Genomic DNA, 24,475 nt, shown 5'->3' with positions numbered 1-24,475 from the left:
AATATATTTGCATCTCATTTAGATGTGCTTATTTCTATTCACAGAAGTAGGGGCAAGTGATTTTTAAGGAAACTCTGGCTTGTAACAGCAGCTGCTGATATTTGATTGCTATTTCCTTCCTTCCTTCCTTCCTTCCTTCCTTCCTTCCTTCCTTCCTTCCTTCCTTCCTTCCTTCCTTCCTTCCTTCCTTCCTTCCTTCCTTCCTTCCTTCCTTCCCTTCTCTTTCTTTTTGCCTTCTTCTCTTTTTGCCTTCTTCCCTTCTTTCTTTCCTTATTTCCTTCTTTCTTCTTCTTTTTTTTTTTTTTTTCCCCACCTGGTGGAATTTTTTGGAGATTTTCCTCTTCTTGTTATAGTCACTGAACTCATGCATTTAGTTTAGACAGGGAGAAATGCACTCTTAAAAACCTACTCCTTCCTTCTAATGAAAGCCTGAGTTTGGTGCTGTATCTAACATTCACAACAGCACATTCACCGTGCTGTGAAAATAGAGACCTTATTAACCGTGGAAGAGGTACCTTCTGCTAGAAGTCTCCAGGGAGACTCTCAGAAGTGCTGACATGGCTCAGATCAAGGGTTTTCTATGAGAATTTCTTAAAATAACTCGTGAATCTCTGAAATCTTTCAGCTGGGTCCCTTTGGCTGTGACAGCTATTGTGCCAGCAGGAATTATTGCATATGTCTTATTTTTCTCCTCTGCATTTGCTCTGCTAGGCCTGTTTAGCACCTGTTTGCTTCCCATTGTGATGATCCTTGGACCCAAGCTAGCAGAGGGAGACCTTGCTGTACCAACAGCAACGTAATAGGATTTCTAATTTTTTCCTGCTGCAAGTCTGAACACTGCGCTGACAACAGGCAGTGTGTGGCTCCAGCTATGTAAAATGAAATCTTTTTTGTATCCATGGAGCAGTATGGAGAGAGGTGCTGCAGGCACCCTGCCAGTTTGACTTATTGGGATTTTATCCTATTATTTCCATCTTATTTTCCTGAAATTCTCTGCAAGGCACCAAACCAATAATAGAGTCTCAAGGGGCAGATATTTGTACTTCTCCCACCTGACGAAGCACTACCTAGGCTGGCAGTGTAAGGCAGCCTGTCATCTATCAGCAGCAAGGCTGGCATTGCTTGGAGGGATGTAAAACACTGAGTGCTGTGTTTCATGCTAAGCTAGGTCTGCAAATGATAATATTTTCACCAAGAGTGACACCAAAGTATCTCAGGCTTTTTCCACTGACCACAATCTAAATGGGCTTTCCAAGAACTGAAACAGGAGCCTGTAAGGAGTCAGCTCCCAAGCTGTAGACCTGACCCTGACTTCTGCTGTAGTCCGAGAAGTCATTTAGCCACTCAGCCTCCACTCCTCTGCTGTAAAAACACCTCCTCTGACACCAGGCAGGCTGGAAATAGGCAGCAGGGTGAACAGTGCTCTGCCAGCATGAAGGAGCAGCAGGGGGGCTTTGAAAACCCAGCCCCAGCTGGGGCTGCTCTGCGGCAGCCTCAGCATCACCCCAGTGTGGGGTTTTTAGGGAGAAGGTGCAAGGAAGCCACGACTAATCACTTCCCGCCCTAGGTATACAGTGTCTGGCTGAGGAGTTAAAACTCAAGGCAGGAGCACCTTTCCACATGAGTAATCCACGCAGAGACACATCCGACAATCTCTTAAAGCTGAAACCTTTCAGCCTAGCAAAGAATAAATGAGACTGATCCAGTAATGCTCCCTGTGTTTAGAGCCAGCTGTGCACTTAAGTGCTTTCCTAAGTAATGGGTCTTAAGGAGACTGATAGTGGTTAAAAGAGCCTCTTGCTGCTCACGAGCATATTCTGCTAGCACGGTATCTCTTCCCTTCTTGAAAAAAAGGGAAATGTCTGATATTAAATGGAAGCTAGGTTTAAACTTCAGTGACAGGCTGACCAGCTGCCTGCTGTTTTGTGCTTTAAAACAATTTGCATGCTTACCTGCAGTCCTATTTTTTAAAATTGATTCTTTCCTAAAGGTATTCCCCACTCCCCCACCTCCTTTCTCTGCTCTGATTAACAATCATAGCATGATCTCATCAGGCCCCGACAAGTATTGATGGTCTGTAGTATCATGAGGCTAATAAAGTGTGTTACCCAGTATTTTCTGGTGACACATAAAAAACTCCCTCTTGGAAGGTGCAGGAGGCAGAATATAACATATAACATAACATAACATAACATAATATAACATAACATAACATAACATAACATAACATAACATAACATAACATAACATAACATAACATAACATATCATAACATAACATAACATAACATGTATATATTATATAATATTATATGTAAGGTTATATTAATGTTATATATAATATTATATATAATACAACACAAATGCCACCAGCACAGCAGCACAGGGCAGTGGAGAGGCAGGGTCAGGACGAGGCAGGGAGTGGGGAGGAGGACCCTGCTGCCCCTGCAGCTGTGGTGGGGCTGGTGGCGGGATCAGGGGCATGCTTGGCTGGAGAACGAAAGCCCCAGGTGTTGCTGTGCACCCATGCTGGAGCACTCCAAAAGCAGCACACTGTGTGTGCCACAGTCCTGCTCTCACTGCTGGCACTTTGCTGTCGTTAGCACAGGAGCATGGTGTCCAGTCTTTGCCCTGTGAGTCCATGGTTTTGGCAAGGATGGGTGCAAATGATCACTGAGCACTTAGTCATTTAGCACACCTCCGCTTTACAACTGTGCCCTGAGTGTGTGCCAAACATCCAGCAACAAGGCTGAAATGACCACCTTACTCCTGCTGCACAGAGCCCGCTCCTGGCCATGGCAGTGCACAAGTGTAAAGCCTGGCAAAGCCTGGCATGCTTGGTAGAGCAGCATCAGCTGGCTGCTGGGAGCGATGCCCCAGTCCTGGTTCTGCTGCTCCCCCTGACCCCAGGAGCACTCTGCTTCCTCTGTGGGGCAGGGTGGAGGGGTGGCCCCCAGGGCTGGGGTGAGCATCCCTAGGCAATGCACTTGGGGGTGGCATGTGGGGTCCCGTGGCTGCCCTTTGCATCTTCTCCTCCCTTCCCTCATTTGTGAGTGTTGCCAAAGTGTGCCAATCCCAAAACTCCTGCTCATGAGTGGAAGGCAGAGAGCCACAATGCAGGGTCTTTCTGGGGCTGCTCTTTTGATAGAAGAAAGGAGGAAAAAAATACAACTAGAGGTGTAACAACAAAGAAAATCCCTTTTCTAGCTATCAAGCCCTCTTTCCCCAACCTCTGTGAATGTCTCACCTCCTGCACAGGCTCCAAATATAAACTTTGCTCAGCACACTCAGGGTAATCTTTTCACATCATAAAACTTATAATCCTCCTAAAGTGGTTTCCTAGGGTTTGAGGTATGATGCACTTATCAAATAACTGAAACAAATAAATCAGCTTATTTAGGCTGTGGTCAGTGCGTGTGTATCTCTGTGTACGCAGGGAGGAAGCCAGCGCCATACCAGCATTTGTATACATTACCAACAAAGCTGTCTGTGACAAGCTGTCCTCTGCACAACTAAATATTTAGCTGTGTATCATAAGTAACTTCTTAAGTGATTAAGGCAAGAGGGTGCTCTGCATCCACGCCAGCGTAGGGGAACGGGGCGGCGCGGCCAGGCGGGCAGGAGGGTGCTCCTGGGGACTGCAGGGCATGTGGCCTCGGTGGCTGCCCAACACTGCCCGCCTCTGCCTCCAAGCTGGCTCCGACCAGGGTCCACGCGGCTGTCTTGAATATTTGTACAGAGTTCAAGTTTTCAAACATTTGTTGCTAGCTTTTATTGGTGTTAGAGCAAGGTTTATTTTTAACCGGGACTGTATTTATGGATTCCCGCAGCTGCATATTTTTTGCATGTGCAAAATTAAACCAATAAAGCAATTTCGTATTTAAGAACTATAGAATCTGTGCTTCCCATTTGCTATAAAATCATTGTTAATAATCTCAAAGCCCATCAGCTTATAAAGATCAACTTTAAACAACAACAAGCTAAAAATGTTATCCTAAGTTTGCTCCCTGTATGTTTTCCTGCCTATACAGTAAATGTTTCTTTAGCATCCATACACCACCAGAACTGAACTCACCTAAAATGCTGGGGTTGCCAGGGTATAGATACATCCATAACTGAATATATTGGGTATTTTACTTAGGTAAACAGAGAAGGAAACCAGCCTGCCCTAGGGACAGGGTCAGTGTTGGCGTGTTGGGCTCCCTCCTCCTGCTGCTTTCTGCCTGCTCCCCGCAGCTCTCTGTGCCTGGCTTTTGCTCTCAGGGAGAAGTTTCACTTCTTCTTTACTGCGAGGTGGAAACTTCAGAGGCAGTCAGAGCCGTTTTCATGTCAGTGTCAATTCTGTTTCAGCACGGGGACAGGCAGAGGGGCCCGACAGCCTCTGTCCCACCGTGACGGCACCTGGTGCGTGAGGATGGTGGGTGCCCAGCGCACCCTCCCAGCTCCCAGAGGCCCCCTCCCACTCCTGCGCCTCGCCAGCCCTCCCTTGGCTGCCTCAACCACCACCAAAGGGCAGGGACCCCTCAGCCACTGCCGAAAATGCCCTCAGCCTGCAGCAGTGCCCAGGCTGCCCCAGGGTTTGGCAGCGGCTCCTGTGGGGAGTGCAGCCTGGCCAGAAACCCAGCCCTGCCTCTTCCTGTTGGAGGGGTTAGTTAGGTACACCCAGGTGCTACAGAAATAAACACATAAGTAAAAACAATTAAATTAAAACAACAACAACTACAAATGCCAGGAGTTATATGTATTGCTCTGGTTTCAGTGGCGTGCACAAACTTTTATAAACCTTGTTTCCGTGAACAATTTCTCGGAGATTTTGTTACTTGCATCTGGGAGAGCAGTGTTGAGGAAGACAGTAGCACTGTCATCTTCTTTTCTAGAATATATTGGGTTAATAAGAAAATTAAAGCTCAAATAAATATTCACCAGAAAGTAATTTCAGTCTGTCACGGAAATAATCTACATTTATAAGTTATCTAAAGTAAAGTGAGCCATACTAGCCTCCAGCAGCTCTGAAACCATTATGAATTATTGAATAAGTCATCTTTTTTTTATCGTTATTGACATAATAAATATATTTGCTTGAAAACATCCACAGATGCATAGGCACGGAAGAATTTATGAGCCTGTGCTCTTTACAGCACTGTTTTACAGGGCACTGTCAGCTGTGGAGGGGAAATGGAGAGAGAGAAGGAGGTTTCACCTCTGATGTTCTTGCCAGCAGATGTGGTACTTCAGCCACTTCATCTCTGCAGGCCCTTGTCTTCATGGGCCACAAAATAAAATAAAACAAAATAATAAATAACAAGGTGCCAAACATGCCTGTATTTATTTTTTTGGTAATGGTTAATTGTTGGGCCACTATGAAATTTGGTCTTGCAAACTGAAATAATTCTTTTTGATAATGCAGAGCAGCTTAGGCTTTAAGATGCCACCAGATCAGCTCTGGAAGCCATAAAAAAATCAGAAGCCTTGGGACTGATGTCTACTGTCAGAGATATGTCAGGCAGCCTAGAAAATCTTTGCATGCAGCAGCTGGGGAGGTGGATGGTGCCTGCAGCCTCAGCAGAAGCTGCCACTGCCAGAGGCATCGGATGGGATCTCCAGTGTCATGGCATCTGTTTCCCCAGAGGAAGAGCTGCCTGAATTGCATCAAAATGTTAGGGGAACAGAAATAAGGCAATGGGAATTTCTGTGTGCAAGAGTGTGCCCACAAAATAGAAAGTCAATTCAGTCCTGACTGGGCACATTTGCAACCAGGGCATCGTGATGGTGAAGCCCTCTCCCAGTGCCCAATGGGTGCCAGGGGCTGCAGTCCTGGGAGCCAAGCACTGGCATCTTCTGGGAGACTTCAAACTCCCCTCTAGAAGACTGTGGGTACAAAACACTTGGGTAAAATCCTCCTTTTGCAGTAAATGCTGAGTTACATTTTTTGCCTGCCTCATTACTCAGTAAATATGTAATCAGTAGTTTTTAATTTCCCATAAATTAAATAAATAGCCACTACTAGCTATGAATATTCAGGAACTTATGCTATAAGCAAGAAGCAGCAACATATTTTAAAGAGTGCTTCCCCCTGGAATGCAAGTCCAGGCAAAGATTTAAAAGATTTAATCTTTTTTTTTTTTTTTTTTTTTTTTTTTTTTAAATTAAAGTCTGGTGGAGCAGCATTGAAAACAAATCAGCCTTTATTCAAGTGTGAAAATTAAGGCATAAATTGCTGTCTGCTTAGCTCTCAAAACAATGTCACATTACAAGAAATGTGATATTTTGAAGAGAAACAGGAAAAAATTTATCAAAGTTTTTGTTATTGTTGCATTATCCTCCTGCTTGATCTACTGGCTATAGATACTTGGTGTCTGCTTAAGTGCTTTCCATTCTTCCCATAAGCAAATTCTGGTTGAAGACTATATATCATTTTGCTCTTGATCACTGCTAGTCTCAGTACCTCATTACAGCAGAGCACTTTTTGAAACTGAGCTATAGCCCAGATAAATGATTGTATAAAGTTTTAAATAAACATACAACATTTATGTTATGTTGTTTCACAGGGATGATTTATAGTCATTTTCTTCTTCCAGTCCTGAGCTCTGGACATAAAAGACACTGAGCTCTCTGCTGTTTATCCAAGCTAAATCCTCTGTTTGTTCTGCATAAGCGTTCTTGATTCTTTAATATATTGCAGGCTTTAGCTTCAGGTTTATTCCCTCTGGGATGGTGGAATTAGATACATTAACTGACAAAGATAAGGTACGGACATTGTAGCTTAATAGCCATTAAAATAGATACTGTGATAACAAAAATGGAGCTAGAAAAGGGAGTTGAGGTTGCAATATTTTAAAAACATATATTTATGAGTCTTAGATGAATAAATGCAAGATTTCAAAAATGTCTGTAAGGAAAGCTCCAAATGACAGTGGGATTTTGTTTGCTTGTTTTTAATTTCATAAGAGAATCAGAAATTAAAGATACTGTGAGCCAGGTTGTGTTGCCTCTCATGTTCCCAAAGACAATTTTGCTGCTTCTTCTTCTTAAAATGACATTATGTAATCTGGATGCTAAGCCACTGAAATACAGCTCTGTACAACAGAAGAATATCAAGAAAGTGCTGTAAGATAAAGCAAACCTCTATGCCTTAAGAAAAACTGGGTGGATTCTCCCAACTGTGTTCCCTCTTTCATCTGTGTATTTAAATACACATATATATGTTCAAATCGCATGGGGTAGTCTATTTACTTCATATTGTTATTATTCACAATAGACCTTGTTCCTGTGTAAGAAAACAACTCCAAATGCCTGTTTTCTCTTCTCTTGTGAGTTCAAATAAAACAAATTTTGAACCAAGCCCACTGAAAGTTGCTTTGTAGTTCATTTGATTCAGTATTCATTTGCAAACTGGTATAAAAACACAGTGATTAAAGACCTGATTCTTAATACACAATAAAGATTTTAAGAATTATAGCAATTAATGTGACATACCCTAAGTCATCTCTTACCAAAGTGTAAAAGTTAAGCTAAGGTTTTAAAGGCCCTAAATGGACTTGATTTTTTTTTTTTTTTTTTTTAAGTCAGGATTAACTGGTGTATGAGTAACAGGCTGGGTGCTTTCACTGCCAAAAATTATCTAACTAGAAGTTTGAGTCTGGCAGTATAAACAGCAGCTCTGCCTGTACTTATACAAGCTTGTTTTTTTGTGGTACACAAGTTGGTATGTTGTTCATGCTCTGTAACAGATTGCATTCCATAAAGCATGAAATGTGTTTTTATCTGAAACTGGAGTGGTAAAATAAGCAGCAAGCAAAATAAAGACATGGGCAGTCATTTATTTATTTTTTCTACAAGCATTTATTAAAGCTGAGATACTTTCCTTCTATAGTGGTGAGACATTTCCAGGAGTGATGGTGCAGATGTTGTGAATGATCTATTCAATAAATAAGAAAGTAAGTGCAAAAAAATAAATCCCTTCCCAAAACGCCTCAGATGTTTGTGAAAGACTACTGTTAATGCATGAAAACTCCTTTTAAAACACTCATACAACTTATTTTTTTGCATATGGTGATTTTTTTTTAAATGATCTGATTGAGATTGCTTTCAATATAACGTATATAAAATGACACATGTAAATCTCTGTGTAATACCTAATATACATATCTTGCCATTCATCATAAACAAACCATCCCAATTAATTTGTTTGCTGGTGAAATCTGCCTTTCTCTTCATTGTGCATACAGGTAATAGAATGGAAGAAAAAGGGGAAGAGTCAAAAATGACAAAAAAAAAAAAAAATCAGGATCTTGTTGCTATGCAGGGAGATGTAGAGGTTTTACAAACAGCAACAGCAGTGGCTTTTCCCCGTGATGGCAAGTGCAGTGGAGTGAAGGTGCTGCTTCCTCCCCCTGCTCTCTGTGTCCCAGTGCCCCCCAAGTTCTCGTGCTGAGCTCCAGACCTGGATGGGGACCTTGCGACCACTTCATGGGCACAGCTACCTTTGGCACCGGGGTGGGGGTGTCCTGCTCAGCTGCAGCCAACTGCTTTCACAGCACTTGAGAGCTGCCTTGTGAAGAGTTGGCTTCCCCCTACCTTCAAGACTCATCTCCAGCAATATCTGTCATGTTGGTTAGGATAATAGGGATTTGCTTTTATTAGTATTTCAATACTAATAAGTCAGGAAATGATTTTCCTATAAAAGTATTCACTAAAACCCTTGCAGTTACTTATTTGCTCAATATACGGGACATGGCAAACAATGCCTGACCTTTTATTTTTCATGCATCTGTAACAACCAAGCATTAACTAGTGGTTCATCAAAACATCAGAGTAACATCAGAATAACAAATAGCAATCTTCATCCTACCAATACTGTACTGCCCCACACCAGATGCAGCCTTGTCGAAGGGGTGCCCAAAACTCCACATTTTTTGCACTTTTTTCTGCCCCCTCACTCCCCAGCTGATTTTATTCATCTCTTAAAATGGTTAACGTAGCCTTCTGTGAGAGGCATCAGCCCTGGACTAATTTAGCTTCTTTAACACAGAAATCAGTCATACATAAGGATTAAAATATTTTTGCCTTTTTTCTTTTTTGAAAATTTTTGAATTTGTTCATAATATGCTAGAAAAATGTAATATACTGGTTTATCTACTAAGAGCAGAGTTAAAGAGTGTAAGTAATTTCTACTTATTTGCTGAAGAAATATCCTGCTAGGAGCTAGTAACTACCCCTTTCAGGGCATTAAGTGGGTATCCAGCACAACATGCAGTCTGAGTTTAAAGCAGTTTGTGAACCACTTATATAGAAAAACTCTCCCCTTTTCTCATATTGTTGTTTGAGAAATTGAGGCACAGAGCCCTCTTACAACCAAAATGGGCAGAGAAACCATGCATTCAGTACCCAACCTTCAGTCTGCCCCTTCACACAAATGGTTCAGGAAGGATTTTGCCATATTGCGTGAATTACTGCTACACATGCAGTACACATACACTGCTTTGTCCTTATGCTGTGGTGCAAAGACAATGCATTCTAAGATGTCCTCTTGCTAAGGCTCCCTATTTCTGCTTAAGATTATTACATGCTACCTGCATTGATAATAATATACATAAATGAAATAGGACTTCATAAAAGTATTCATTCTGATCAAACTTCTGGCTCATTTTAATCATTTGTTTTACATATACAATAAGAAAGTACAGTCATGGAGTCAAAAAAAATGCAGCTGTTCTGCAGCACATGGTAGGATGGGGCAAGTAAAAGTCACTGCAGATGTGTACAAGCACATTGTTGATGAGTCCAAGTTTTTCCATGAAGAGCAGTGCCCTCTCATGGAGGTAGACACACCTATGGAGATATGCCTACTAATTCCTTGGGGGCAGTGGCGTGGTCTTGCTTTTTTACATCCTGCCTTTTTTTTTTTTCTCCTCATTTATTTTGGGTTATTAGCTCCATTATTTCAGTGGAATAACTGGATTATAATCAGAATAATTAGGATAAATAAATCAGTAAGGAAGAATGCATAAAGCAACATATGCATCTGCATTCAGGAAAAGTGCAGTCAAAAATGTTATTTGCTGTAGAAGTGTTGAAAATGTTAAACAGTCTAAACAACAGATCCTCAGTGTTGCTTGAATGACTCCTAGAGAAGAAGCAACTTTGCACCAAATATGCACTAATACTCATGAAAACATATCAGCAGTATTGGCTTAGTATGCTAGCTATAAAAACAAACCATTAAATTGTCTGACTTGGAAGAGAAGGTGCATGTCAACTTCGTGCCTGAGTAGGACTCAACCTTCAGGCGTATCTCTGATTATAAAGCAAATAAGGGCTTACAGTACCTTTCAGCCCTTGTCTGTGTCATCTATTATGTTATAATCTCATTGCCAAAAATAGCCTTCTCAGGTGAAAACACTGATGGTATGTGTTCTTGTATAACTAATGTCTCCTAGTGAGACCAATAAATTCTTTTTTGTATCTCCAGAAACAACAACAAAAAAATCCCCTCACTTATGCTAAGCTGTTAAAGGAGCACAAAAACGCTGAAGACTTACCATTACCTCTTACACCTAAATTCTATAAAACATTTATTAGCTTGATTGCCTGCTCATCTTAAAACCTGATGATTTAATATTGCTGTCCTAATCATAGAATACTTTAGGTTGGAAAGGATCTTAAAGATCACCTGGTTCCACCCCCCTGCCATAGGCAGGGACACTTCCCACCAGAGCAGGTTGCCCAAAGGCCCATCCAGCCTGGCCGCGAACAGTTCCGTGGATGGGGGGGCATCCACAACTTCTCTGGGCAGCCTGTGCCAGGACCTCACCACCTTCAGAGTAGGGTATTTCTTCCTTACATGTTAAGTCTTTCCTCTTTCAGTTTAGCCTCTTTCAATTTAAAGCCATTACCCCTTGTCTTATCACAACACCTCCTGGTAAAAAGTTCCTCCCCAGCTTTCCTGAAGACCCTCTGGTAGTGACAGTAAGTCACAGGCCTCTCTGAAAACAATTTTACTTTTCTCACAGTACAGATAAAGCTATGAGCAATGTACAATGGCTGTTTAAACAGTATTAGGCTACAGGCCATGTCCTACTCTCTCTGCCATGAGTAAGCCCGTTTCTAAATATGGATGCCACATTATTTTGTCAATAGTTATGTCCCAGTAACTGCATCAAAACCCAGTCAAATATTTGTAATACTACACTTCCATAATGATCCACTTGCTATGTATATTGTTAGAACAAAACTTTTTGTAGCAATACATAAATTGTTTAAAATTCTGTCAAACTACTACAAGTATTTCACTTGAGGGAAAAAGAAGTACTGGACTCCAAAGTAGTGGGTGCCATTTTTCCAGAAGCATTATTAATGAGGACTATTTTAGTCTTTGGTGATGGGGAATGGCAGGCTGTAGCATTTCTTAAGAACAGAAAATAACTGTACTTGCAAGAATTCAATTACTCTACATTAAAGCCTCCATGGGGTTACTGTACATCAGAAAGTCAGTAAATTATTTTTCTATAAATTAGTCTCTCAAAGTTGACTTTTTTCTTTCTATTCTGAATGCCAAACTCCTGACTGCTTCTCCACCACAGAGACTTCATATCTGGATAGCCGACATCTGTAAAAACATTTCTAATGAAAACACTACTAATACAACCCCCTGGAGAAACAAATGAAATGAGATCTAAGTATGCAGCCGCCTTTCTACAGTTCTGTCTTTAACAATAGTGGGACTAGTGCTTCCTATCCAAGCCTTGACACAGGTCACGATCATTTAGGCACAGTAGTAGCAAAATAAATAATTCTGTAAATATGTAATAACTGGTACAAATACTTCAGTAGCACTTAGAAGATGTGATAAAGGACTTCCGTCTTCAGCTGTGCATTAAGGTTTATCTCAGTGGATGGAAGGGAGAAGTATTTAAATTGCACTGAAGGGGAGCTATGGACTGAATACTTGAAAGCTCAGTGCCAGACCAGACATAACATTGCTTCTTTTCCACAACAGCAGTTTATAAAGTGTGTTAGTGTTGAAAGTGTTGGATAACCTTTAAAAAGGTATAAAAAATAGTTGAAGCTTCCCCCTAAAATACAATCTACTGGAAAGATAGTCTTGTTTTAATAAACCAGCTTCAAAGCAAAACATTTTTCTTATTTCTGTAATTTTTTTAGATTTTTCTTCAACGCATTTCAAGTAACAAAAAAGAGACAAATTTTCAAATAGACTAATAATTAAAAGGTAAAAAAAGGTTGGTTTTAAATAAATGATTCTCAAAGCCTTAGTTAATGTTCCACATGAAGGTTCATAAGTAGAAATGTGTAGATTTGCTGCTTTGCATTCAATTCTGCACTAAGTAATTTGAGTTAATTCTGGTAGTACAGATCAGTAACACCTGGAAGTCCACACCACTGTAACTAGTCATATAGCTACTTATAGCACCTGAGGAGGCAGGTGGGGGATCCTCTGACTTTCGATAAACATAAACACTGTTTCTAAATATCCTCATTTTCAGATGGCTTAATGATTTGTCTTTAAGAGACTGAATTTGGACAAACATGGGAAGCAATTCAGTCTTGAAGTTTCCTTATTCAGACAAAACTGAAAATTGTGTGCCTGAATAAATCAATTTGTCAACAGAACAACCCTCCTTTCCTTTGCTACCCCATTTACTAAATTTTATGGGCATCTGAATTTACACAAAGATATTAGTAAAATTACTTATTATGAAATAATTTCATCCACTTCCCCAGTGAAATCTGGCTGCATCAAAATCAATGGTATGAATCTGCCAGAATGCCAGCATGGCCTAACTGTTGCTCATCTTCCCATCCCCCTTCTTTAATGAATATGGAAGCAAGGCTGAAATTGAAGAAAATTGAAGACAGTTTCCAGTAGGATGCTGGATAAATTAAAATACGCTTGTTATCTCATGCATCTGTTTCAAATGGTATTTATTCTTGCCATGAAGGAGATTAAAGTAAAAATTAAGAGTTTGTTTTTTTTTTTTTTTTTTGATAAAAGCAGTACATAGTCGTTCCACTGAATTGTTATAATGTTTAAAATGGCTCTGTGGCAATAAAAAGCCAAATGGAACTCAATGTAAAAATAAAAAAGCCATACTGAGCTCCCCTCTGCTATATATATCTACTACAAATATAGATTTCTTGACTACTTTAGACTGAAGCACTTCCACTTTTTTTCCTGCAAAAGTTACATCAAAACATCAAGCCTAAAGTCAGTACTTTAGGATGAGAAAGTGTACAATACAAACAGTGAACAGAACGACTAATAGCTGTATAACCAAAAAAAATCTAAATTTAAAACTTAGAAAACTCATTCTTCTAATCCTGATCTTACTGATCTTTCAAGGGACAAAGTGGACCCAAACAGCTTTAAATAGCATGCTTATAAATATATTTTAAAAGATAAAGTGATATAATAAGTATTTTACTAAATACTCTGATTTTTATTAAGTACTCTGATTTACTAGAAAAGCTACAATTATTTATTTAAAAAACAAACAAACAAACAAAACAAAACAAAACTTACAGCAGCATGACTGCTGTTTTCTTTACAAGCCATGAAAAAGATTATTAGAAATTCATAAATGAAACTAACTTTGAAAATCAACTTCTCAACTTTACGGCTTCAAACACTAAAGACTGACTTATTATCTATATTAATAAACAAAGTTTTTGTTCAAATACATAGTTGAAAAAAAAACAAAATCATGAATAATAGAAATCTGAGTTTTATTTAATAATGTAACACCTGAAAAGTCATAGAATATCGGTTCAAAATATATCCAATTATGAAAATTGTTAGTAAACAATCTTTAAGATCTTTAAGTCTAACACACCCCCCAGTGTTTCAAGAAGAAACTGCACTTCTACCGCGAGCAAGCATTTGAAGAATGTCTTGAGCAAGTCTTTCTGTCAATACATAAACCCTCCTGATTCATTTACAATAATTGCATATGATCATGCATCATTGATAAGACAACAACAAAAAAGTAAAACTACATGTAATGGATTGTACTGGATTTATGAAGACATTACTTGTTTTACTGGTAGGATCTTTTTAAACACACTAATTTGAAAAAAATAGTGGTGTGCAAGGCAATACAAAAGCATTTCTTAAGAAGTCTGACACTGATAATCAGTAATTCCTTATAGAATCTGATATCCGAGTTAACATAGTTTAAAACTTTATAGGCCCTTAATAACAATTTATTTAGCAGGAGGGAAGCCCATTGTAGGGAGGAAAAGAAAAAACACAAAGTCAGATGCAATGTTAACTATTTTCTATATAATTCATACCATGCAAAACAGGAAGGCAATACATACACAGCCATGTCTATAGATGTTCACAGATTTTATGTAATTTTGTTTTCTGCATGGGATTTGTTATGCTTTAGATGAACAAAGATATCTAAGACTTGTTCAATACTCAGATACATTGTACCAACAAGACAGACAAAAATCCCCATTGAAAAGACAGTGTTGTATGTTTATATAATTAACTAGATTCACATGAATGATTTTAAAATAACTGACACAGAATGAAGTTTGGAAAAAAAACCAGCTATTTCAACTGATTATACACATACTAACATTTCTCGTTGAATTCTGTTGTGGCATTCAACACCTCGAGGTTATCTTTTTCATACTTCAATCAAGTACTACATAAAATTTAAGTGGCAATAAGACAATATGCATTGAAATATATGTTAAGGAATCATAAAATGACCAGGTCTTGATTAAGGAAAAAATCTTCACTTAGACAAGCTTTCTTATGTAAGTGTTCAACCTTTGAGGTACTAATTCAGTGAATTTATATATCTTTTGTTTTAAGGGATGAATATAATGCATTTTTATTCCTGAACCAGGGCTTTACCTTCCTGTCTTCACCCTTACAGGCGTTATGTGCAAAACTGCTAGGACAAAGGGACTTTTATTCTGTACAATTCATACTAGTTACTTAATATTTCTATCGGTTTCATAAGGTTTGAGTTTTCTTCTCCATTTAAAACCTTGACTCTTGAAAGAGTATTAACTACAGAGCTTGCTATCTTAACTACAGTTACCAAAGCAAAGGTTGATTGCCTTGTGATTTAACAGAAAGTGACGTGTCAAGTTCAAGTGATGCGTTTTGGGTCAGAATTAAGAATTCTATCAGGGAAAATAGCTAATGTAATTTTTTCCTACTATAGTTGAAGAACCCTTTTTACAAAAATTTAAATAAGTTATGACAGTATTGACCAAAAAGCTTAGAATAATTATTAAAAATATTAAAAATAAACCTAGGCACGGTGGTACAAAGAGGTAGAAAACATTTCAGAGGAAAATACACAAGATAAATATATTCACATATATGAGTATAAAAACATTAAAAACCAGCCACTCCCTGTAAAACTCACAATTATGCTTAACATCATGAATTGCAAATATTTACCTTGACTTCAAAAATAGCTAAAAATGTGCAAAATTTAAGCATGACTATACATTTTTGCAGAAGGTGGTTTAAAAATCAGTTAGTCTGTTCAAGTTTAGTCTCTTTTTAACAGCTTTTTGTACGCTTTTATCTAGTGGTATTCCTTTTTGCAATAGCTTCTCTGATTTGACGATCAAGTTCACTTACAATATGGTCTTCATGATTATAGACGCCTGTTCTCAACAAGGTATCCCTCTCTTCTATCAGACGAGAGAGATAATCATCCATGTTCTCATTTAATTTTCTAGAATGAGGACTATCCACTCTACCAGCAGAATTATCTCTAACGTCTTGCAATTGCTTTCTCTCTTCTTGTTGCTTTAGCCTGGCATTAATAAAATGGAAGGTAAGAGCATGACTGTTAAAAACTGCTTTGATTTTCAGATGAAATAATACATTAATTGAAGTAGTTAGTAAAATAAAGAAATCGGTAACAAATAAACTCTCTGTAGTAAAATTAAGGGAAAACTATAAATGAAAGACAACATAATAGCTACAATTTGACAACTTTTTTTTTTTTTTTTAAATCTGCATACATAATATATAGTAATTGCTACCAAAGCTCATATTTTGATAATGCAGATACCACTCAAGCTACGAGGCTTCAGTGTACAGAATCACTGCAGACAGCCATTGGACACTACACAGACTTAGAATTTTAATGTATTCAAAATATTGATAGTTTTTTTTTTGTTGTTTATTTTTTTAAACTCCCTTAAAATGCCTAGAACTGAAGATCCAAAAGAGAAAGAACAAAAGATGCCTAGTGTCATACACCTATGTTAGCTTAAAAAACAATGCGGCCTTACACATAGATTTTCTATAATACAGTACAGCTGAATTTTATAGATGTGCCATCTTTACCTAAGGGACACTAAAATGTGTTCTTTTACTAGGCTGATAGCCAATTATAGTCTTGATTTAACTGAACCTTCTCTTATTCTGAGGCAGGAAGGGAGTCTTACAAGTGTTTTAATACCTGTTAAGTTCATTTCTGATATCTTCCAGCTCTTGTCGGTCTGTTTTCCCCAGCTCTTTTTCTTCTGCTGCCAAATAGCGCAACCTCATGTGCTCCAGCTCTTGTTGCTGCTTTTTAAGGCGAGCCATTGCACTTTCTTGTTCACGCTTATGGGTGAAAGGATAAAAACGTAAACTTGGTTGACACGTCAAAGTGCTAATTATAGTGATACAAGCAAAACCTCAGGAATGAAATCACAACAGTTAGGTCTCTAGTAGCAGTAGAAAGATGTTAAACAGGATGTCTTTAGCTGTGATAGTCACTGGGCTTGCAGCATTATATTAAAAACTGCAGTAAACCTATCCATGCTGGAGCAGCTGTGGCCCAGTCACAGCTATCTTTCCATTAATGAAAGAACATAGAGGGACAAACCTTTACAAATATTCGGTTAAGCTTGTTTACCTAAAACTTATTTGTGAAATTGCTGAAGATACTATATAGCAAAAAAGTCTCAGTATTACAAGTTACATTTTTTTTTTTTTTATAACTTAGTAATATGATTTACATAGATTATACCATGTATGACAAAATGGTAAGTAGCTGCATAAAATCCCAATATTGGCCCCCATAAGGCCTAGTATCAAAGCTTCAAGACTTGCTGAAGTTGCAATTCATGTGAAAGATTAAGCCTTGAACTCCTAAAATTCTAGTGAGATTTCCTTTTAGAGTTTTCCAGCTCTATGCAATGCCTTAGGTAACTTATTCAGGGGATTTAATCCAACTAACCCTTCTAAAGGTTCTTAGTTACTTGGTTCTAAGTTTACTTTTTGTTTTAGTGCCTTGTATAGAGCCACAAAACTAGAATTGTAGCCCACTTCCACTCTGACATTGAAGTGTCTGAACGACAAGCATGTTCCTTTCTCTGCTTGTTTTCCTCCCAGTCATTTTCCGTATGACCTCCTGTGCTAACTCAACAAAATCAGTCTTACACTCAATGAAACAGAAAGCCTGAGGGAAAGTGGCATTTGTTCTTGTAGTTAAAAAAACAAAGTAGGAGGTTACACAAACATCCTGGATGTAGACATACTGTGAAGTGTGAGCTTACCTTTGTAATTTTGACATCACTTTCATCTGAAATATTTGATTGTTAATACAATGTTTTATATTTATTACAGCAGTAAAAAAACACAACTGTTTTATATGTGTGAATATATTCATTATACAGCCAACCTAATAATTTCTGGAGGAATCCAATCCTTGATTTCAACCAAGCAGTTTTCTGAATCTCAGTCCCAAGCATATTAAGCACTCCCTTGTTATCATTAAGTAATAAAATTCAAATTTCACAAGGAGTTGATATAAACAAAAGCTCTAATTGGTCATTGTTCATGTGAGCAGCCAATGTGATACAGAAGCACTTGTACAAGATTACATGCAATCATAGCACCCAACTACAAAATATTTTAATAGTAAATCCAGTATACCATTCAGCAAATTAAATGCTACTACTTTAGTGAGACAGACCAAAATGACTGCAGAACAATTTGCTAAGGGGATACATAATAATAAAACCAGAAGCAGGAATCCTGCCAAGAATCTACAGCTGATAGATGGCTAAAGTATAAAAAAAAAATGCACTTGGAAAAGATAAGACCATTGTCCTTCCTCCCTCATTAAGAGTTCATTACAAAAGAACATTATTTACAAAAGAACATTACCATGTGAGAAGCATTTTTTTTCTGTGGTACAGGTTTGAAGAGCAGGCTCAGATTAAAGTAAAATAGGTTTAAGTAAAATCGGTTTTAGAATACGAACCAACAAATATGTAAAGCAAATTGTAAGAAATCACTATAGCCAACTGATATTTATTCAAGAGTTCTAAGGAAATCCAAACAAAGTTTAAGGGAAACTGGAGGTGTAATCCATTACTAGAATTGGTGTTGACACCCCAAGAACAACTACCCTCCATCACCCCCAACACCCTTCCCCCCCCCCTTTTTTTTTTTAATAGAATGGAATAAAACTACTCCTTCCTCCTGCTCTGAGGCATTTGGACTAATGGCAATCTACCAGTAAGACTTATTTCCACAGCGAATAAATTGGTTTATGAAGAAATTGGTTGAAACTGCAACTAAAACAAAACTAGCAGGATGCATGGATATAGTAGAAAAAATGAATCCAGTTTTCATAGAAAAGTCACGCTTCCACTTCTCTTAAGACACAAAAACAAAATAACAACAAGCAACCCACAAAACTAATCTGTCACCAAGCAAGTCCTCTCACTCTCTCAGATCACTCAGGTTAAGTAAGACCAGGACTTGATCATTTCCACAGCAGGTAGAAGGTGGCAGTGGAATGCACAAGAACCTGATCTTCGATATACTTGGTGATATGGCCGCCTCGTTTACAGGTTATTCTCTGGTTTCCAAATATCTGGATAGGCAACAGATTCCAGGCAATAAAGCTAAATTTCAAGTATACAGTGGGCTAACAGTGATATAAATGCTAAATGCCAGCAGAAAATTAAATGCTGATTGTTATGTATGCTCAAATAGGTTGTCCTGCAACTTCAGTTTTTATAACAACTAATTTACAGAATATAGACAGCATATCTGATTAGCCTGATTGTGTGATGCATAGAAATATGAGAACAGATCAATATTTACTTGAATACCATCGCTGTTCTTGGTGCTTTCACTAGTTCCAAGTTCAAGTGTAATCCTTCTCAAAATGGAACAAATTAACATATAGCCAGCCCCATTTCAGAAAAAAAGTGTTCAGATTATATTTTCAGTTTTGTGCTTTCCTTTAGGGATTATAATACATTAAAACTCTACATTGTTTTATTTAAAATTCTACTCAAAATTATATTTAATCTCAGGAGAAGAATTGTTGCACTGTACATGTAGATTAAGCCTAGAAATTTCTATTTGTCTGTCTCTATAGGTAAAGAATCTAGTAACTTGGTCTGCTGACCAGCTACTTTTCTTGATTGGACAGTAAGCCTGAAGAAACTTGTTCTATGTAATCCTGTTGTAAAAGCAGTATAGACTGCATAAACAAAATTCAAACACAGAAGACAACTGCGTTGGCCTGAGAATAGAAATTTCCTTACAAATTGATACTTTACTATCTTGAGGTAGAAAATGTCAATGATCCAGGCCTTTATATTGTTCAGCAACATGTTCTTGGTGGCAGACTGATAGCAAAGTGTTTTAAACCCTGAAAGAAGTACATTCTCTGAAGACTAACAGAAAGTCCTAAACTCATTCAGGCATATGACAGAAAATTCCCAATCCTTTGACTGAGCAGAAGGAATCCCATTTGGTGTTTTCTTCCTTTCTGCCCTCACTGAACTACCTAGTTTCAGAACAGTAAGTTTTTTGATGAAAAAACATACTTAGTGATATTTAGTAACACCAAAAAAGGGGAAAATTAAAGAATATGAAAGCCCCAAAGATGCAAGAACAAAAACCGTTCCTGAAGAAACTTTTGTTCAGTTTGTGTTTCTTTTCATGCTTGGAAAAGTGTTCAAGAAAATAAAAATCAATGTTCCTAGTGAGCATGTTCATTGCTCAAGATATTCCTAGATTTGGAGGGACGTAAGGGTGAATAAAGAGTGCTACATTTCCTACTTTATGGAGAAAAGGAGAAAACTCTTATCAGTGTATTTTGCCTCCAAAGACAACACTGCACAAGACTTCCTCTCAGAAAAGTGCAGTTTGAAGTTCAATGTGGTTACTAATACAATTATGATATAGATATGACAAATATTCCATGTAATTTCCTTGTTCGGGAGTGATGAGATAAACTATGAGATTAATTTTAGCCCTGTAACAGTGAAAAACAAGAATTTCTGTAGCATTTTAAGAGGTACAGATTACCCTGAATAATATGACCTTTAACTAGAAAATACTACTTTATTAAAAAAGTGTTTTCTGAGGCAAGATTTCCCTAGCACTTAGCATAAGACTAGAAACTCAGAAAAATACATGAAAGCAAGTGACAAGAGATTTTGCAGTTTCATTTATGAGGGATCCTGTGTGTAATGTGAATGCTACACACTTCATATCGTAAGGCTTTGAAATGTATTTCCCAAAATTCATCTTTGACTCCTTTAAATCTGACAGAAGTTGTAGAGTGAGTAACAGCAAACTTGTTTTTTTTGTATGATGCTTAGAAAAGCAATAGAAACTTATTTCGTAATAATCCATCAATACAGGAAGATTGCAAAAAACTTAGAACACTTGTTTGATAAAAAGTGAAGTATGCTTATTTTGAATTCATTTGCTTTATTCTGATATGTTCAGAGACAGATAAGACTTGTCACAATGGGATTAAAAAAGAAGTATTTCTTATTCATCATAGAGGTGACCGGTACTACTTTATAAGAGACACTCAGGCTCTAAAATCCCCTTTTTTCCCCAATCACAATTTAATGATGCATAAGCACTGCTTATTTTTAAACCAGAGAAGGAACTCTACTTCACAGTAGTACTTAAAATTTACCAGAATTTACTGTGCAATCTTTGAAAAGAAATATTAATAAAACAATAGTAACGTGAAGTCCAGCATTTCTAGCCTCATGTGTAACATTTTCATTCTATTCTGTGTATGCTGAAGTTTAATGACAAGGATATAATTGAATACAAAGTATCCTTAATTGTTTCTCAGGGCACATAAGCGTATACATACACACACAATTCACGCTGTGAAGGCTTTTTGTGATAGGTCTTATTATTTCGCAGAGAATATGCTCCTACAATATATCCTCCAATAAGGTACATTTTAGATTTATTCCCAACTTCTTACTGTACCCCTGTCGAACTGTTTGAAGCCTGAATAAGAACCCCTAGATTTTTAAACAACTTCTAGAAACTTGAAGATTGCTTTTTCAGACTTCAGGTAAGGGTCCACTCCAGAATTATTAGCTGCTGGACTAAAAGCAGCTATGTGGATAGAATGTAAGACCCACTAGAAACTCTGAACAGTCTGTTCTTGCATTACCTCCTTACTATCAACACCCACCATCCCACAGCAAGGCAATAACAGATGATCAAGAAGAGTATCTGCAAATTACTTTTAATTTTTACCATCTGGATATTATTATTGTAATACACCCAGTCGGCACAGGTACCTTTTCCTCCATTACCTTCTCAGCACTGTCAGTCATGCTATCCCCTTCTGCTTTTTTTTTTTTTTTTAAAAAAAAAGAGGGGGAAAAAGGAAACTTTTCCATATTCCTTCTCCTTATTAATTTGATGTTTTGCCATCTTTCTCTTACATATCCCAAAAAAAGCCAAGCCAAACAATACCTTTAAGCCCCATGCTAGTTATCAGATTATTTAATTCTATATCTTACTGCCTTCTTTCATTGGTTTGCATCTCTAATGTAGTACTTGAGAGCAAGAATGTTGTTTTAGGAGTTTGCATGGTGGGACCTTCAATCATGTTTTGAAGCCTATGGTACTAGAGAAATAATCAGCATTAAATAAAAATTAGCCACTATTAAGAAAACAAAAATTTCAATTACAATCAGATTGTAAAAGAACCCCTCTGTGCCGCCAGGTGCTCTAGTTAAGAGGCTCTTCAATCAAGGAAGCACAATCTTTATTTTGCCATAGCTGCCTATAAATCCAAAAGGGAGATGTAAACATACATACACTAGACTAAACAATGGCTAAATAGCGGCCACTATTCACTCTCCCACTCACACATACCATGCAAGTCTGTGGGAAAACTTACGATTGAAGCTAAGGAACTCAAGTAAAGTTTTCTGAAAATAACCCAGAGCTGACAAGTCAGTAGGAGGGCCTGGATGGTTTCAAGACACAGTTTTTAACCAAGACTTGGACCTCCAACTGTTTTTTTCTTTTTTTTTTTTTTTTTTTTTTTTATAAAAAAGTCAAAGATTTATAACCCATCTTTGGCTAAATTACTTATAAATTAATCAAATTAATTACTGAGTGGATAAGCAGGAGGCCGGACAAGATAGAGTAAATGTCAACCAGCCAGTAAGATGTATGTTGTTTTAAATAAATGCATCAGTGTTAGTTTGAGCAGATCTGTAGGATACAAAAACAATAAAGACTTCATTAAAAAATATTTCTCCCAGAACACTGAATGATGTATGTATGTGCACTTTCAGATTAGCTTGGTTTTCTAGATTATCAGACTATCATCTGCTGAAAATGAAATTCCTGCTAGCTTTGGTATTTGTTTTAAAATACAGTTTCTTGCACTCCATTTAGTACCTGAGATATCCACAACATCGTGTGAGTGGTTTGATATTTTCAGTAATAATGCTCACATATACAACTACACACGTCTTGTTTGTGTAGGTTCAGACTTTCCTTGGCAGTAAGCTTTAGAAGTCAGCTTTTGAAACCCCTGGAAATAACAAAACCTACCAGGATAGGCACAGCTATGTAGATAACAAAGTTTTTGTCTTCCTAAAGGTGAATAGGGATATAAGTGAAGTACTTATATATAGTTGCAAAAAGTAAGAGGGACTAAACAAGACTTCACCAGAATGTAACCCAGCTTACTATTTTCACTCAGCTTTACAAACTGTGTTTAAATTCAATTAACTTCTGTGCTTTGTTAGTCACAGGTGATATATATGTGCCCTCATTTGCTCAGATCTTCTTTTGTTTTCACCAGCACTGTGTTTTTAAACATTCAAATTACTAGACATGGAGAATTCAGAGCATGTTCTATTAACAGTCCCATAATTTTCTAAGTTATGTAGTGCATATCTCATTCTGTAAAATATAAAGCCATCACAGATGTGTGCTAACAACTAGTCCCAAAGTAAAAGGAAACTTTTTAATTAAGGAAACATTGACTTTTATGGTTGCAAATCAGAAGAGCATTTTACTAAATGCTTAGCCTGTAGATTATGCTTCTTTAATTCACAAATTGACTGTACTAGGTCACCTTTGAGTAATGGAAATCTCTGTTTAAACATTTTTTTGGCAATGGGCACAAAGCATTAGATCTCATTTCCAAGACTTACCAGCTGGGTTTTGTCATTAACATTTATTAACAATCTAAGATATGGCTTTCAGCGTCTAATCCTCACTACACAAATGTTTTGTATAGTTCTCTAGAGAGCTTTGGTGTGACAAATTACTGGCACAGATTACAGCCCTGTGGCTATTCACCAGAGGCAATGCAAAATTAACATGGTACTAATCCAATTTAAACAAGAAATTGGTCAAACTATGTGCAATTGCACAAATCATCTGAACTAAAGCAGATCTAGAATTCCTGAAGCAACACTTTCCAAATTTATATTTAAAACACAGTAAATGTTTTTTGATCAGCTCTGCTTTAACTTTTATTTGGCTTTTTAAAGTCACTTAAATCCTTTATCAATAGACTAAGTATAAGATGAAACACGGGAGTATAAAAACACAAGAAACCACTTTTAAAGGGTTTGTTCTGTCATATAAAAGTCTTAAGTAGCATAATTCACTGTATATGCCAACTTATTTTATAGTTCAGACTTTCATCAAGGGGGGTCAGCTGAAACCATCTACATATGTTATTAAATTCAGATCATCAGGTCTACTGTGATGAAATTCATAATAAGAATTTGATGATGATATACTCTGTGTTAATCTGGCAACAAACAATATTTTCCTTTATTCTACAGGGAAGTTTTAAATTTGGCACTAAGAAAAAATAGCTAGGATATTTCATGGCTGCTGAAGAAATCTTCATCAGAAAGATGAAATTTATGAGATTTATGTTCTTCCTTCTATCATATTTGCCAAGCACAGCGTGTCAGAAATCAGAGAGGAAAAATTCTCTTTTTATCAGTAGGCAAAAAGGAAATTTGAAGACAGATAACGTTTAGTTTTTAATAGTGATTGAAAACAGCTAACATACTGAGTAAAGAGGATTAAAAAAGTAACAATCAATTAGAAAATGGAGGGTTTAGTTTTTACTTTCCAGAAATAAAAAAACAACAGGAATGAAGCCTACTTAACTATAATCCTTAAGAAGTACCTTCCTACTTCACAAGAA

The 24,475-nt window shown here is 37.4% G+C and overlaps 1 protein-coding gene across 2 annotated transcripts in view; it reads right to left on the bottom strand.

Moving 5' to 3' along the window:
- Positions 1-13,723: 13,723 nt before the first annotated feature.
- Positions 13,724-24,475, bottom strand: part of CEP120 (centrosomal protein 120) — a 39,669-nt gene continuing 28,917 nt past the window's right edge. For both annotated transcript variants that reach the window (XM_068666583.1, XM_068666582.1), the window contains 2 exons: positions 16,463-16,608; positions 13,724-15,808 (listed from right to left, as the gene is read on the bottom strand). In XM_068666583.1, the coding sequence (XP_068522684.1) occupies positions 15,571-15,808; positions 16,463-16,608 (384 nt within the window). In that variant the 3' untranslated portion in view covers positions 13,724-15,570. The remainder of the gene's footprint in view (positions 15,809-16,462; positions 16,609-24,475) is intronic.

This window comes from Anas acuta, chromosome Z (assembly GCF_963932015.1).
Source record: "Anas acuta chromosome Z, bAnaAcu1.1, whole genome shotgun sequence".
NCBI classification, from domain to species: domain Eukaryota; kingdom Metazoa; phylum Chordata; class Aves; order Anseriformes; family Anatidae; genus Anas; species Anas acuta.
This window is presented reverse-complemented; position numbering and strand designations above follow the sequence as displayed.